At 43.2% G+C, this 16,770-nt stretch overlaps 1 protein-coding gene across 4 annotated transcripts in view; it reads right to left on the bottom strand.

Moving 5' to 3' along the window:
• nav1b (neuron navigator 1b) overlaps positions 1–16,770 on the bottom strand; it is a 68,811-nt gene that overhangs the window by 38,109 nt on the left and 13,932 nt on the right. For all 4 annotated transcript variants that reach the window (XM_076096893.1, XM_076096892.1, XM_076096895.1 and 1 more), the window contains exons 2-5: positions 14,491–15,302; positions 14,193–14,281; positions 2,883–2,985; positions 820–1,173 (exon numbers count right to left, since the gene is read on the bottom strand). In XM_076096893.1, coding sequence (XP_075953008.1) covers positions 820–1,173; positions 2,883–2,985; positions 14,193–14,281; positions 14,491–15,275 — 1,331 coding nt within the window. In that variant the 5' untranslated portion in view covers positions 15,276–15,302. The remainder of the gene's footprint in view (positions 1–819; positions 1,174–2,882; positions 2,986–14,192; positions 14,282–14,490; positions 15,303–16,770) is intronic.

The raw sequence follows: 16,770 nt of genomic DNA, 5'->3' as shown, positions 1-16,770 counted from the left end.
AAAAGACAAAGAAGAAGAAGAAGAGTGTGAAGAAGACAAAGAGGAAGGTGAAGAAAAAGATGAATAATAAGAAGAAGAGTAGGAAGAAGACAAAGGTCAGGACGGTGGAGAAGAACAATAATAACAATTAGCAGAGCGTGAAGAAGACAGGCGAAGAAGAAGGAAAAAACAAGGAACTGTAGGAGGCAGCATTCCTGTTAAGAAAAAAAAGAAAGTATTGTCTAATTGAAGCCATTTGTTGCTTCTCAACCTGTTGACAAAATCTTCAAAGATTCAGAAGCTGAACAGTTTCCACCCGTCAGAGATGAGGGAGCATTTACTGTGTAACCGAGAGGACACCTGATGAGTTGAAGTCCTCCCCTCAGTGAAGAACTTCTCTCACTGTCAGCAAAAACAGCCTCTGAGAATGTCATGGGCACTGAGAGAAATCCTTTCAGAGCAAGAGAAAAGCAGAGACTGCTGATGAAAGCTCTTTGATGCTTTTTGCAAAACATCAGATAGCAAGACAAAGCAGAAAGCCACGATGTCGGCATGAAAAGTCACACGAAACCACTGTTGAATGTTAAAATGCACAGCCCCTATGCGGCCTAATTAAAATATGGAAATGCAGAATGCAACAGTGAAAAGCATTTGCAGCAGGACACCCATCAGCTTACCGTGAGTACAACGAAATATCACAACAACTTCTTGCTGACCTTTTTAAAGTCACAAGGTGGAGGCCTAACGGACCAACCAGCATGCAGCCAATCTGCTGTCACTGATTGGTTCATTGTTGTTATGGCAACAAGAGGTTTCAACCCCATCTTCAGGTGCTCTTACCCGTTGCCCAGGTTGTCGTCGTCATCCGGAAGGCTCTTTCCTAGAAGGTCGCTGTCACTCAGGTAACCGGACTTGAGGTCGGCGTCATCCAACCCTTCGATGAGCTCAATGCGAGACGTGCCACTGAGGCGACTGGAGCAGCGAGCCGGCATCGTTTGGGCCGTGTACTGGGAGCCGGTCGTCTTACTCCCCTTGTATCCGCCGCCCGTGGAGGACGGGGCATCGCCTGCCTGAAGGCGAGGGCTGGACTGGCCGTGGCGCCAGGAGAGAGGCGACGAGCGGTTGGACAGGCTGGATATGCTGTGAGCGTTGGCCTCGTCGCTGTCGTAGCCCACATTACTGCTGTCCATACAGCTAGAGCGACACACGGGGGGGGAAAAAGGTCAGTGCGTGTTATGGTCATACACATTTAGCTGACTTTCTTGTCCAGCACGACACAAATGCGACCAGAGCACCCAGTGAAACGTTCTTCTCGCTCTGTCCTTCAAAGAAAACCCACAGTGGCATTGAGTCACCGATGCCCCAGATACAGCAGTTGTGTCGCGTCGTCTTCAGGGACTAAAACTAGAAATGTGGCCTCTTTAAACCCACAGACAAAGAGATGGACGATCCGATATCCCCATGTTAACATGGCAAAGAGGATCTCTCTCTCTGTCTCTTTGAGCAACACATTCACACACACCAAGGACTTTGCTTTGTCGTATAAAGCCACCTTTCCATTATTCTGAGGAGAGTATATCACTCCTGTAAGTGAGTCAGGGTTAGAAATGTCCTCCAGATGGCCGCGAGCGTCTTCTGTGTCTGCCGATTACATAACTGCATGTACCAACTCACCCAAATAAATATTGCAATGGCTACGACTGTGGGAGTATTTTTATCCATTGTTGATGGATAATTCATCAATATAGAGGCTAACTGGTGCCACTCCAGTACTGAACCTGACGGAGAGACACATTTTTACTCTCATTGCAAAAGACATCTGAATGATTGAAGATCATTATACAACATAACTATAACTGTTGAGGATTTCAAGATGTCTCGTCAAGCATCCAATGAGAAAGTATGGCCAATAGCAAGGGTACAATCACAAGATTTCACAGAGAAGATAATGGATGGAGTTGATATTGATTATTCATTCATTTCGAACCAAAAAAGATCAAAACAGAATGGCAGATACACAATTACCACCTTTGTACCAGCTTTTAAAGTTGTTGTATATGTGTTTTCAAACAACTGCGTAATGACACATTCAGCAGACAGAGAGAAACATGATTGTATTCTAAGTTTATGATGTTATTGAACTTGTAGCTGTGGTTTTGGTTTGCAAAAGTCTCAGTCTTTCTTCATCAGCTTATCAGTAACTCTGCCATCCATTTCAGGTTGGCCAGGTAACTTATAAGTGGTTAATCAGCACTTTTCTTTTGCAGGAAACAGATGCCTACAGGGGATAATGAGAGCAGCGTAGACTCACCTATACAATAGTAAGCTTAAACAGCTAAAAAAGCTTCATAAAGATGCAGAATTGATTCTGTGTTCAGCTAAAAAATACTCTTAATGGAGGTTTGAAGAGATAAAAGCAGATTGTTGTTCCTGATTCATGCTACACAGGCTATTACATATCAACTTGTATGTCCAAATGAAAATGAAAAGACCTGTCCTCCACCAGTGCCTTATGCTGTTGTTGTTGCTACAACAATTTCATGTCTGGGCCTTTTGCCTATGAGAGCTAAACAGAGAGATTCTTAGAATGAAGTCATGACCACGAAACAGAGACGGGCTCTTTAAGAAGGATGGAAGCCAGATGTGCACCAGGTGGCAACTCTCCAAACTGTTTACACTTGATTGTGTTATGTATCGATCCAACGAGCTTGCTGTTGCTTGTTCACATGTGTTTTCTTTTTTTCCAGTTTAAACAAAAGACAGAATATTGCTCAGGGTTTTATGATTTCATGTGCAAGACATACACTGCCTTTATTGTTTTTTGTGTGATACTAGCCAGTGGTGTGGGAGACAGCATTATGAGGCAATATAATGTCCTAAAAATGCAGATGTAGTGCACTTACCTGTGACTGAGCTGAGAGCCCCGCAGACTCGACATTGTATCCTCTAAATTCTGGCGGAGGTCAAGGACATTCTGCACGGTCCGCTTCCTCTGGGACTCAGGGTCTGTGGGTCAGTCATGCAGAACAAAAGGTTATAAAACATTTAGTGCGTCGAGATAAAACTCAGACACATGCTGCTGTTTCACTGTGGGTTGTGTTGGAGTATTAAGAGAATTCATGCATGCACACACACACACACACACAGACAGACATTTCTGCCTCCACATGCATGTGACAGGTGTCTTCTTTGTAAGCATATATAGCCAGTGTATGTTCACATCATTAGGCAGACAAATTTCACTCCATGGACTCCCTCACCATGGTAACCTCCGCTCTACCCCCGCCTTCTGCACCGACGTGGTACATCCTGGAGAATGAAATACTGAAAGGTTGCCTCTAACTTCGCTTGACCACCAGGGGGATGTATTCTGACATTCAAGCCACAGCAGGATGTTTTCCAAGGAGTTTTCCTTTCTCTGCAGAGCTTCTGTGTTATCGAGCATTAACTCAGAGTCATTCAGCTGAAGTTGTGCGGCTAACAAGCAGCTGAACTGCAGCCAGACGGGATTTCGCTGCAGGTCAGCTTATTTGGACAGAGCTGTGTGCGATGTAAAGTGTGCAGTCAGTGGGTCATGACCGTGTCAAATCAATATTACAGTACAATTATGTTGTTGTGTTAGCTGTAAACAAATGAGAGGAACCACCCTGTCTTAAAACAAAATGAGATGGGGCTTTCCACTGCATTGTGGGGAGCTGAGACCCCCTTGGGGAAAAAGAAATTAACATGCAGTGCATTGACTGGAATAGCTGGAGGAGAGGGGAAGATGTCAGGGGAGCAGGCGTCAAATAATGGGCTGCTCTCATATTAGGATGTTGAACTCATTCACAGGGTGTATAGAGGGCATCAATATCACATGCAAACATTTACACACAGTTCGTACAAAACACACTCGCTAACGTCCTTCTTTAAAACCAGCACAAGAGATAGGAGTCCAAATCTGCAATGAAGCTGAAGGCTTGTTTATAATAGAGCCATTGATACATTAGCTGGTTTCATTAGCATCCAAATACATCAATATATGGTCTCAATGAAAAAACAATAAATCGTCATCTGGAAACGTGTGTACCCAGACAGTATAACCCAATATACGTGTACATACTTGAACATCACAGCATTTTATGATTTATGAGCCACCCTAAATGAGATATTGAGTTAATGTTAAATATTATGTTGTTGGAAACTTGTCTGGGCTCAGGTTTTATTATTAGCTTCTTTGAGCAGGGATTCTTTAATGCAACTTACGTATATACTTTATATAGTAGCAGACTTCTCTCAGGGCTTCTAAGACCTAAAATACAAATCTAATCATCAGTGGAAGTCAATGGTCCTTCACTTACAAACCCATCGCTTCATTCACTATCCACCAACAATTATTTACACTTATTAGTTTAGTCTTCACTAAGCATTACAGAGAGATTTTTTCATCAGTAACTGTCACATGACTGTTCTGCATTTATAAAATGTGATGTGGTGCTTTATGGGATTCTTAGCAGAAATTAGACACAACAGACAGTCAAATAAATGGTGGACACTGAATACAGTGCAGGTCTTAGTAAAGAGGAAGTGATTTCATACACAATAATTGATGTTTATCAAGGTTCCAGTTGTCAGAAATGTGCTGCATGTTCCATTCAAAGCAATGTAAACATTCTGCGTTGCGTTCACAGACAAGTCAAAGATTGTGGTTTAAATAACATGTTAACTTGAAGTCACGTGCTTCGAGTCACCGCTGATTTATTTTCTGTATTAAATCAAAACTATGAATTTTCCTTAATCTTAACAAATTGCTGCAAGTGCCTAAACATAATCATTAAAAGTTGAATAATGCTTTAGTTGCTAAAATCATAATTTGAATAACATAATCTGATATTTTTGCAAAAATCAAAGGAAATATGTTGCTGAATCATTTACTCACAGCACATTCATAAAACCCACCACTAGCCACATTCTAATTCTGGCATACTGCTAACTTATATGTTATGAATTCCTGGGAAAGTATTCAAACCTGCATCCTGGACACAGAGCACATATGTGTATCACATCTGTTTTTCCGTATATACTGTTGTATGTAGGTCTGGCCTCAACCAAATACATTCTCAGTTGACCAACACTTAGATTTTGTCGACTAATCGATTAGTTGATTTTATCAACAGATCTGTAAGACAGAGTTTCTCCACAAAGAATGAGACAAAAGCACCACTTTGAATCTTGTGTTTACCAGAGATGTGCTCATAAGTTTCTTGGAAATAAGTCATTAAGCCTGAAAAAAAGCATAAAGAATGACTGATTGACGAACAAGATCTTAGATGACTAAGACCAAAACAACCGAGTCGACTTATCGAATAAGAGGGGGCAACCCTTGTTGTATGCATTATTCACTGTGCAGTGACTGACAGTCCTCTGGCACCCTGCATTGCAGTGATGCCTCCATTACAGAGCAGGACAACTCTGACAGAATACTGAAGCAGATGTGAATCGGGAAAGTCCTACGAATGATGTCACAGGAAGTGATCTACATCGACACAGGCAAATTAAAGCATGGCAAAAATGAATTCTCAAGTATTATTAAAGGCCTTTAGTTATTACCTTAAAAAACTATTTCCATCCAAATTTCCATAAACAAACAAGCCTATTAGTGAGAGGAACGGAAGTCTTTATCAGACTCCATTTTAAAAGCCTGTGTCATTGGATCAGAGTTCACAACTATGGGTTTTTATGTTAAAAAATGTTACGTTAAACTTACTGTACCTTTAAGAGGCACGATTTTATGATCCTTACATGCCTGTATCGCTTCATATTCTACTCATATTCAACCCACATAGCTGTGGGCCATATATGTTTGAGATCTTGCATGACAGATCACTTATAATTACAATGCAATGACGTTTGCTCGTGCCCTTTTTCCAGGAGTCCTGCTGTCTTTTCTACTCTCATCTTCAGCTTCCTATCTATCGTTCTAATGACCTGGAATCTATTTGTCATCGTGCTTTCATCATTTTCAAGAAACGTATTTGAGGCTAGTCCGTTTCCATTTATTACACAGCAGAAAAGAGGAAGAAGACTTCAGTCAAATAGAAGTTGCAAGTATTTAATGAGATGAGATGAGAAACCACAAAATAAAAGCATGAAAGCTCCACTTGATCTGAACGCAAGTGTTTTATTATGTCGTATTATCTGCAGGCTCGTCTTGTGATGAAGACGATGTTCCACTACTGTACGACAAGCCACGTGCACAAACTTAGATGGCGAGCTCAATAGATGAGCCTGTTGACTAAGGTTTTAATGCCATGTTGGTAAACAAAGAGACCCTCTATGGTCATAAATAGCGTCCTTTCAGCCATCTTATAATGAGATATGCTGCAGAAACAGAGCAGACTTTTAATAAATAGATCTATTTACAGTAGCAAGGCTGCCCACATGCCGTCAGGACAAGGACAAAAGTTCCAGTCCACCATGCAGAAAAGAGTGCTCAGCAAATGCTGCCATGAATGCAACACATTAATATATCATTGAAGATCATTTTCTCTGATCTGGCTGATCAATTTAAGTCAATAATCACTGTTTCCTGCTTTTATATCACCATGTTCTGTTTCCTGGTTTTCCTTTCATGAGCACAAAAGCACTTGTCAAAGGCGCATATTGGATTATCATCTTCAAAGATGATAAATAATTCATTTAGGTAATAAGTTCCCCTTTATGAGGAATAACGACTTTGAATTGATCTTGACAGATCATAGCGGTCAAAGTGTAACATTGAGGAGAAAAGATGCATCAGCTCGAGGCTTTCTGCTGCTATTAGGTTAATAAAGCAGACGTGGGCGTGGTGCCGGATTCTGCAGAGCTTTTAGAAATGTTGGTGGTGGTTTCACACCCAAACACCACTGATGCTGCTAATCTTGTTGTTGTTGACAGTTGGTAGTTGACTCTAAGTGTGACTAACATGAGTGATAGACGTCCATATGGGCTAATGAGGCATGAATAACCGATTTAATCACCACAGATGTGTTCATTAAGATGCAACTGAGAACATGCTCTGCTGCAGATACTGGAGCAATGGAATGACAAATAATTGAATAGTACATGCGATGCTTGTTGGTGTGTAACATGCTTGGACCAGATTTGTCAATGATAGGATTTTAGGAATATGAATTAATACAAAGCTCTCATGCTCTAATCTTCCTGTTCTTTAAATTAGAAAACCTGCTATCAAAAGTGTCATCAGAAACCAAAACATTGACATAAGAAAATGCAGTTGTATGCATTAAAGGGTGTAATGTTCAGTCTCTCTTTCTATACAATAGTCACTACAATAGATTTGAAGGTCTAAACTGTAAAATAACTCAAATCTAAGAAGTCCAATAACCTTGCAGTGAAAACAGAGGAAAACTGAATTCTGATCAGATCATAATTAGATAAATACAACACCTGCAGCTAAACAAGGAGGCATGCTTTGGTATACAAAGAAAATATGATGGAAGTCATCGGAATCACCATCATGTGATCAAAACCCTTATTATTCACCCAGCTCTGCCTATAAACCTGACCTACACCTCCAGAGAGAAAGCCATTTTCCTTTCTTTTTGCACCGCCGCGTAAACCATCTGTCAGCGCTCTACAGATGAATGGAGCTGCGAGGAGGCTAAATATGTGTCTGTGTGCCTCAAATGAATTCAATATGGCATGCCTTCTTTCCCCATCTCTCTTTTTATGGGAAGCGTTACGTGGAGGAGTGGATGAACCCTGGAGTGCATCGGCACATGTTGCAGCAAACCAGAGCTCTAGAAAAGGAGATCAGTTCGCTGGTAATAATCCCGAAACCCTTCAGGCTTTTTTCATGCATTCAGCCAGCAACGCTATGATATAAAGCAAGCATGTTTCACATCAACGGCCTCAGACACCTAAACGACATGCTGGAGGAATAAGAACAACAGAGCATCACTATAGCTTTGGCATTTTTACGTAAAGCTGAATGGTTGATAGGAAGCCAAACTGATGTAGCATTCAATGAAATAATATAAAGGGGAGCATGCTTTGCAAGCACAACAAGGATATCTTCTTCTTCGTCGTCGAACTGCATTAAATCCGCTCTAGGGTGGTGTGGGTCTGGAGGAGCAAGCAGGTGCCGTGTGGCGGCTGCATCGAAGGGGGCGTGCTGCCGAGAAGCACTGAGAGATCTTACAAGCGGGGCGTTTGGTTTGTAGCACATGGTTGCCACACATACTGTCGGGGGCCCTGGGGTTGTACAGGTATCAAGACTGCTCTGCTGTACTCACCCAACATCTGACTGAAGAGCAGCTGCTCCAGGTCGCCCAGCACCGTCACCACCAGTTCTGGGTCCACCTTCAGGAAAGCCTTGTCTCCCCCTTCCTCCCCTTGGCCCTTGGAACCGGACTCCCCTCCAGGTCCGGCTCCCTGCTTCTTAGCGTTGGCCTTCGCCTTGCTGGAGAGGATCTCGTCATCCGACTTCCCGTCCTCGGGCGCCGCCTTGCTCATGGGCTTCACCTCAGCGTAAGGAGCACGAGGTATGCGGCTCAGCTTGCTCAGAGGAGATGGAGCAGCCAGGGGGCTGAAGGGCATGGGCTTGCCCTGGAACAGCGAGTGTTCCGATTTGGATAGGTTTCGAGAAAGAGGGGCACAACCTCCGGCACTGCTGCCCACCCCTGCTGTCTTTGGCTTGCCCATCTTGGACTGCCCTGCTCCGGGCTTGGCCATGTCATCACACCACTTGGGCTCATAAAGGTGCAACTTCTTCTCGGCGTCAGTGAGTACAGCCAGGTTTGTCATGGACCTCTGCTTGCGGAGATTGGAGGACACTGGTAGCCTGCCCTCAGAGCTACCCGCCCGGTAAACCTTCAGTTCACCCCTCTGTGTGCTCTGGGGCACTCCAGACTTTGCCCTCTTGGCTGCCATACCAACTCCTTTGCCATCTGCTTGGCCGTATGCCTTTGTGCTATCCGTCCTTTCCATCTTCAAGTCTCCTTCTCTGCCTTTCACACTATTTCCAAGCATGCCTCCTGCATGAGACCATGTAGAAAAGCATCAGCGAGGGAGAACACTGGCTTCCGTATCAAACCCTTTTCCTTGTGCAAAAACATACATAAAAATGCTTCCTCTATGGCAGTCCTGCAGCCTTCTCTTTCTTCCCTCCGTCTCCTTCTCTCCCTCTTTTTCCTCCTTACAGGCTGCTGCAGTTGCAGCTGTTGCAGTGCTGCCCAGGCACTCCCTTTCTCTCCTTCCCTCCCGTCCTCCTTTCCTCCGATTTTTTCTACCCTCCTCCCTCCAGCACACTCTCCTGCCGCTGAGCCGCGCAGCAGCGGAATGACAGCGACAGCAGACGCATCAACGCTCCCTCCTCCCCCTGCTCTCTGCTGCCTCTGCCTCGCCTCCCACTTCCCTTCCTCCCATCATGCCTCCTCCTTCCCTCATTTTTTTTCCTTCGTTTAAAAGATGCTTTGCTGTGTCTCAGCAGAATATGCGAAATGCAAGCGAGCGATGAGAAATGATCATCTGTATATTTAAAAACCAGGCGCCATTCTCCTCTAACGCACCATGTTTTCCCACCATCTCCTCTGATTCCTTTGTTCTTCCCCTCCCCCTCCATCACCTACAGTGCTCCCTGTTCAATACATTCAACATGATGCATGATTTGTGATGTTAGTGGACGCGTCGTTAATGTGAATGGATGCACATTCAGATTTGTAATTCCAGGCCATGGCAGAAATCATTATCACTGTCAAAATCCCACATAAAACAACTGGAGCATCCAGATTATCTCTTGATCCTGTCTGAGCTTCCTTACGGTATCAATTCCAGATTAACAGATGGATAAATCGTATGGTAAGAATCAGCAGTGCTATACGCTTTATATGGAGAACTGTACTCTTCACAATGATGACATGGATGTTTAAGGCTAATGTACATATAGTGTTATTGAAAACTAAAAAGAAAACTTGGCTTGAAATCCAAAAAGTGTATCGGCCAAATGAGTGACTTCACTTCAGCAGACTGAGCGAGCAACAAGATGTGCCAGTGTAAGCAAGAAACACACCCAAAACCACACTTTGGAAATATCTTCAAAACAGTGTGACACACACACACACACACACAGGATTTTGGTTGATTGAAAATCCTGTCACATAATTTTCGGCCATGTTTTCTTTTGCTAACATATGAGTGGAATCATAATTTTAAGATATTCCCGAGGGCCGTCTCTCAGGAGGCTCAAGGAGGCTCTGCAGCGGTCGCATGCAGCGCTGCTCCATGGAAACCACCCTCTCTCTCCGCCCGCATGTCATCTGCAGCAGACCTCGGCGCTCTGCTAAAACACAGCCGCCAAAGAAACATGAACCTTCTCCATAAACTACTGTGATACAACCCCCATGTTGTTATGTGCTCATCAAATAAAATGTCTTCATTAAATAATCCGAATACAACACTGGTGAATAGAAATTTTTTTTTTAGTTCCTATTAGGTGAATGAGTTGCTCTCTTCCACAACACAGCATGACTGATTACAAGCATGCTAGATGGCGCTGATCCACCGGATATGATTGACCTGTTAGCGACAATGCCCAGAGGGTCCCGCTCTGACACTCACAATGGGTTTGCACCACACTCCAATGCGTTTTTTTATTTTTATTTGGGTTTCAGGGCACCTGGGGCGGCTCATGGACCAGTGAGGTGGTTTGATCTGGCAATTAGTTTCTGGAAACAATGGCATGTCTTGTTCCTCCTCATCACGAGCTCCAAGGCTCCCCTGCTGACTCCAGCACATGCAGACTGTGACCTTACTCCCACGATGCATTGAATAGCTTAATTATTTTGTGGAATAAGGTTTCTTGATGAATCATAAGATAACTAATTCCGAAATGCCATATTTACTGCAAACCTGACCGCTGAGCCACACACCTCCTCATTAGGGAAAGCTTTCTGTTACTTTCTTGTTCTGAGAAGTTTCCTAAATCCCTCCTAAGTTCTGACTCCTTGCTAGAAGCGTTTGGGCTGACATTTGACAGTTTTGAGTAAAATGTCCTGGAGATAAAAATGTAGAAACTCTCAAATCGCCACTACGTCTAAGGAGAGGGGAAGGGTGGAGCTGCATCTTTCAGTTGGTCTCTTTCACATCTGGGTCTGATTCCAACTCTCCAACTGGCCAGCTGAGTAATTATGTGTGTGTGTGTGTGTGTGTGTGTGTGTGCGTGTGTGTGTGTGTGTGTGTGTGTGTGTGTGTGTGTGTGTGTGTGTGTGTGCATGGTATGACAGCACAGTTACACAGCTGTGTATTATATATTTCCCTGGACAGCACATGTGATCATTTTGGGGCTGCTCAGCTGCTATACAGCAACAGATTCAAGAACCTCCACATGTGCTCAAAGGGGAAAACCCCGGAGAACATCAATGTAGGCCGAAGCATGGTGTTACAGGCATGTGTGAAGATTGTGTTTGTGGATGATGTCGAAGTCATGTGGTAATTATTGCTATACAAAAGCCCCTCGATAGGGATCTAATAGAATCATTGTGTTGCAGGAATGCGAGCAGCCTGAGGGATGAAGACTGACCTGAACAGTTATGAGAGTGTCTTCATGTGCTGAGCAAATAATCCCTTCATGATGAACTCAAGCTGCTGGAAGTGATAGAAGAGGTAAAACCATCTTGTTTAAACATTTGAGTGATTAATTGGCTGTTTCGTACGCATCCTTGAGAGGTGAATCCTCCCTTCTGTGAAACTTTAGTCATTTTAAAGTAAAATTTCTCACCAGAGATCCTAACAGAGCCCTAGTTTCTGCAGATGTTTCCTACTGAATGGAACCGTCATTAAACAACCCTATTTTTTATCTTCCAGCTAACTTGTAGTTGAAGCTGGATGACAGCTTACAAAGACACATCTCTCTGCTCTATGGTCAAAAACTGAATTTAAGTGTCCCTCGGGTGCGTCCAGCGGGGACAAGAGGAACTCCCAGACAGGAGGTGAAAGCCGATCCTCCCATCAAACCACTCACTCGATCTCCCAGTCCTGCATCTGTCCACCCTCAGCTGAGGGCCGCTCTGTCCCTTGTCTCGTCTCTCCCTGAGGAGGCTGGCTAGGCTCTCACCCCTCTAAGTCATTATGGTAATTAAGAACACAGTTAGAGGGGTTTATAATAGCCCTGGTGCAATTACATGAGGTCGTTTCTCAAACGTCTGCATGTTGGGTGATCAGGAGCAACAAATATATCAGACATTGTAACCAAAATTACTTGTAAAGTGATGCAGCCAAGTAATTTAGGCTTTGAACATAATGCTGCTGGGATAATGCCCAAAGTGGGTCCATTATCAGAAATAAATGGACGATGGGAAGGCCATGTTCTTGCTTCTGCTGCCTCCGTGGAGTCCATCAATTCCTGATTATGAACACCTCGAAGGGCATTATTCCGTTTATACCATGGTCACTGGCCAAAGAAATAAAATTAAGACCACAAGTTCATATTTCCATGCGTTTTACAATCAAAATGTAAAGTTTTTCACAAGACACAAGTCCGTAACATCTGAGGGTTTGAACAATCATGACCATCCCATAAGGCTCTTTTGTAATGTGAACGTTGTTCACTGTTCGAGTACATTTTCGAGTGAAGTTTCGAGCAAACTTTAGACACAACCTGGCAATGGGAGATATTTCTAATCCACTCAGCTCACAGAACATTTCAGCTACAAGCCGGAAAGCCTTGTTAGCAAGATTCAAAAGTGTAGAACATTGCGTACGTTTGACAAACGGAAAATAAAACTTACTTAAGACGGTATGTTTTACAATAAGACAAGCTAGCTAGCCAGTCAAATCAATGTCACTAAGAAAAGTGTTCCGTCGGTCGCAGCCTTAGCTGGCTAGTTCTATAGCGAATGTGAACTCAAACAACAAACAGGTTTAAGTATTAATTCTGTCTTGTGGTCACAGCTGTTACCCCTGGGTCAATGGCGTCTGCTTACTTAAATCAATATCACTTATTTAGAGTAGATCTTTAGTTATGTAATCTCTCTCTAATTGGAACTAATTGATTGAGTAGTTGTGGTTATATCTGCTGATGGTGAATTGCCTTCAATCAGCAAGGTATTCCCAGTTCCTTAAAATAATGAAATATTGACCAAGCAAAATATAGTGTGTGTTTGTGTACGCACGTCATGTTTGTATGTCAGTCTCTAAGCAACATGGCATCAGAACAAAACACTTAACTTGTAATGTTTAACACAGCACCGACAGAAATGACGTGAATATAATCAGGATGGCTCACAAGAGACAAAAAAAAAACACTGAGGAAACAGTGCTGTGTGATTTGAGAGACGTGATCTCTGCCAAGAATCTGTTTTCCCACACGCACATAAAGAAAGAAATGAAGCAGTTCAGGAAATCCTGATGCACATAACAGGTGGTACATACAGCATGACGAGTTGGCAGCAGCCCTGGTGAGAACAACTGCCATGCTGAACAGAGTCCAGTGTCAACATTCAGCCATATTAAAGCTTGGGTGTTACAGGATGCCACATTACACAATTGGAAAAACAGAGTTTTACAAAATAAAAGTGATTGATTGCTGTGAACTGAGTGAAAAAGTTAGATTTTTTGCAAGATTTAAGTAAACTTGTTCTGACACTACAGTGAAAGACTAGTACGTCATAAAAACAGAGGCTGAATTCAATTGTAAGCCAATAAAGTGATTAAACTTCATGGACAGCCTGCTCTTTATAAAATCCTGGATATATCAGATATCATCCTGTTTTCATTATTGAGCATCAGAGTTTTGTGTTTATTGGTTTATTGCAGTGGTTCCCAACATTTTTGGCTTGCAACCTCTTGTCACTTGCTGCATATGTCTGAGCTGAGGTTAAGTCTTCTATGTATTTTTGGGGGGAATCTTATGCCTTATTGTGATAGTAAACGGGCAAGAAATGACATGAAACAAGGAGAAATAGAGATGGGTAATCTGGTGCAACCAGCCGGGGTCGTTGCCGTTCATTTGAATAATTTCTAGAGGACTGAAGAAGAAGAGTTTTCGGTATTTCATGAGAAAAGAACAGATTTTAAAAAAACACAGGAATATGTTTTTCCTTAAATATCCATTCCATCATCTTGCGACCCTTTCGAATTAGTCGGGACGCCCAGGAACCACTGGTTAAGAGCATCATGTGTGTCTACATTCCCAGGATGGAAACATCAGTGGGAAAAGATTGAAAGAGACTCACCTAGCTCATCACAGCAGACCTCCATGGAGTCAGAGGAACAGTCACTAAGATCATCGAGGGCTGGATCTGTGTCCTCATGGACCTGAAACCTGCAGAAAAGAAAGAAACATGCAAAACACAGATTCAATTTTGTGCTAATAAAAGTAGAAAATACTTTTTCTTATTAAACAAAGATGACGATTTCCAAGAGACAACATGAGATGCCCTACGGCTGCATCATATTCGAAATGTGTCCTAAAAATAAACTCTGCAATGCTGCTTATCTTCCCATCTTAAATGGGTGAAACACTGCCCTCACCTGAACCTAAAGGGGGCAACAGCGGCCATGTTGACTTTTCCTGGCTCACTCCCTCTGCGTGGCATGTTGAAAGTGTGATGAGAAGACTTTGATTTGCCACTGGTCATGCCTCTTTCTGAAGCTCCCATGTGCTGGTAGGAGATATTCCTCACCTCTTTTTGGATATCGCCCATTCCAGCTGAAGACACCCCCGGTATCTCATTCCCATTTGCACCTTTAGTATAAAAGAGACGTCCTCTTCCGTGTCCTGACTGGACATTAGCAGAGAGCCGGCACAAGGCGTCACCCTCGGCTGCGTTGTCCACGCTCTTCAGACGGTATTTTCCAAAGGTCCAGTTTTTGTTGGTGGTTCGTCTCAACTGGAGGTCCCGCAAAGCCGTCTGGGTCAGCGTGCTGGCCCGGAGGTCCAGCGTGTCTTTAGAGCGTCGGACTTCCCTCTTTCGGATCTGAGGGCTGCTGTACGCCGAGCAGGTTCCATCAGTTCGCTCAGTAGCTGCTGGGCTTCTATGAGAATACGTGCCGGCTTGTTGCTGCAGCAGGTGGTTCTTTAAAGCTGCACCTCTCAGCAGCTCTGCAGGACCCGAGGACACAGCAGATGAAGAGTAGGAAGGCTGTCGTTTGGTTGCATGTTGATACTGCGTCGTGGGATTGGGGGTGCCGCCGTATTGTTGTTTAGGATCCACCTTGGAGAGAGGCATCATGCTTCGAGGTAGAGGCAGACTCGAGCTGACACCTGCGTCGCTCTGACTCTGAGATATGACTTTGATGTTCACTCCACCGCTCATGGTTGGTGACAGTCACTGGGCGGAGGCCTGGAGAGGAAAGAGAGAAAATCTATAGAACAAAATCTATGCTCCAAATTTGACACACCACTATAATAGAAGGCCGCTTCAGAGAAATTGCACTGTTACAGTTTTACATACACAATACAAGTACAATTAAGATTCATAGTATTGTTTGTGCAACATCCTGATATTTGAAATGACGACACAATGACAGAAACATTTTTACTCAAAGAATATCATCAGAAACAGGAAGTTGTCTCTTCAAGTAACTTCTTCAATACAAGTGGACTCAAGAGCTACTGCCAATTCCAAAAAATTAAATTTACCTTACTTCGATTTTTTTTTGAAAAACGTAGTTATTACAAAATGAAAGGATTTGAAACTTAATGCACAGGTCAAAAAGTCAAACACTGTATATCTGGTGGATGAATGAAGATTGTGGTGTGCAGGTTTTCTATATGGTGGAGGCTGTGGACATGTATCCTTTGCTGTGAAGCTCATGATGGATAACAAGCCATCATTTTATCTTTAAACTGTAGAAAATACTGTAAAACAGCTGTGCATTCCAGGACATCTGCCTCACAGAGAGGAGGTTTCTAACAACAGAGGTACTGCCTGACTATAAATGTGGATGTAAGCGAGTGGGAAAGAACATCAAAGTGACCAAAATGTCTGAGAACCAGACTAGTCACCACTTCAGATTTATCATCTGGCAGAAACACTGAGATCAAGAAAGTGAATAAAACTCTACCGTCAATGCGGTTTAGGTGCACTCTTAAGTGAGGAAGGGAAACATCTTAAGAAAAGAAAAAAAAATAGGTTAAATGATTAAAAGAAACCATAACTTGAATTATTCAGTTTTTAAAATATGATTAATAATAAAACAGTGCTACGCAAAATCAATCAAAGCATCAGTTGCATCTCAAAAAGACGCCATATGTTTGAACAGCTTTTCCTAATGTATTCCTGGTCCACTCGCCACGACCTCCACTGTGAAGCGTGCTGTGAAAGCCAGTGGCGGGCTGACACCACTTGGCACATGCAGCAGGACAACGGCTCCTTTCAGGCCGCGCCAACACCGGCTGTCCCCACCGCGGCCCTGCAGACACCACCCCTCCTCCAAAGACATAAAGGTAAGGGCTCCATCAGCCCCCCAGCTCCATGACCTCATCCGGTCATCTGATAACTGATAACATGACTATAATCTAAAGTATTAGTAACCATGTCCAAAACTTTACTGGAACTCAGTCGCTGGCTAAGAAATACCACTTTTCCCCTGAATGCATATTCAGCATTATGAAACAGCTCAACAACACCCAGTGATTATTTAGGATTTACTCCTGCATACATTTTTTTAATTCTTTACATTGTCTTGACTTTTTTCTCTTACATTCTATTGCTACTTTAGAAGTACTTGGCTGCACAGTATATTGTTGTTCTATGTCTCTACAATCCCTTTCAGACATCTACCGGAAATTTGGCATGTTCTTGTGTC

Source organism: Anarhichas minor, unplaced genomic scaffold, assembly GCF_050575085.1.
Source record: "Anarhichas minor isolate MPS153535 unplaced genomic scaffold, ASM5057508v1 ptg000023l, whole genome shotgun sequence".
NCBI lineage: Eukaryota > Metazoa > Chordata > Actinopteri > Perciformes > Anarhichadidae > Anarhichas > Anarhichas minor.
This window is presented reverse-complemented; position numbering and strand designations above follow the sequence as displayed.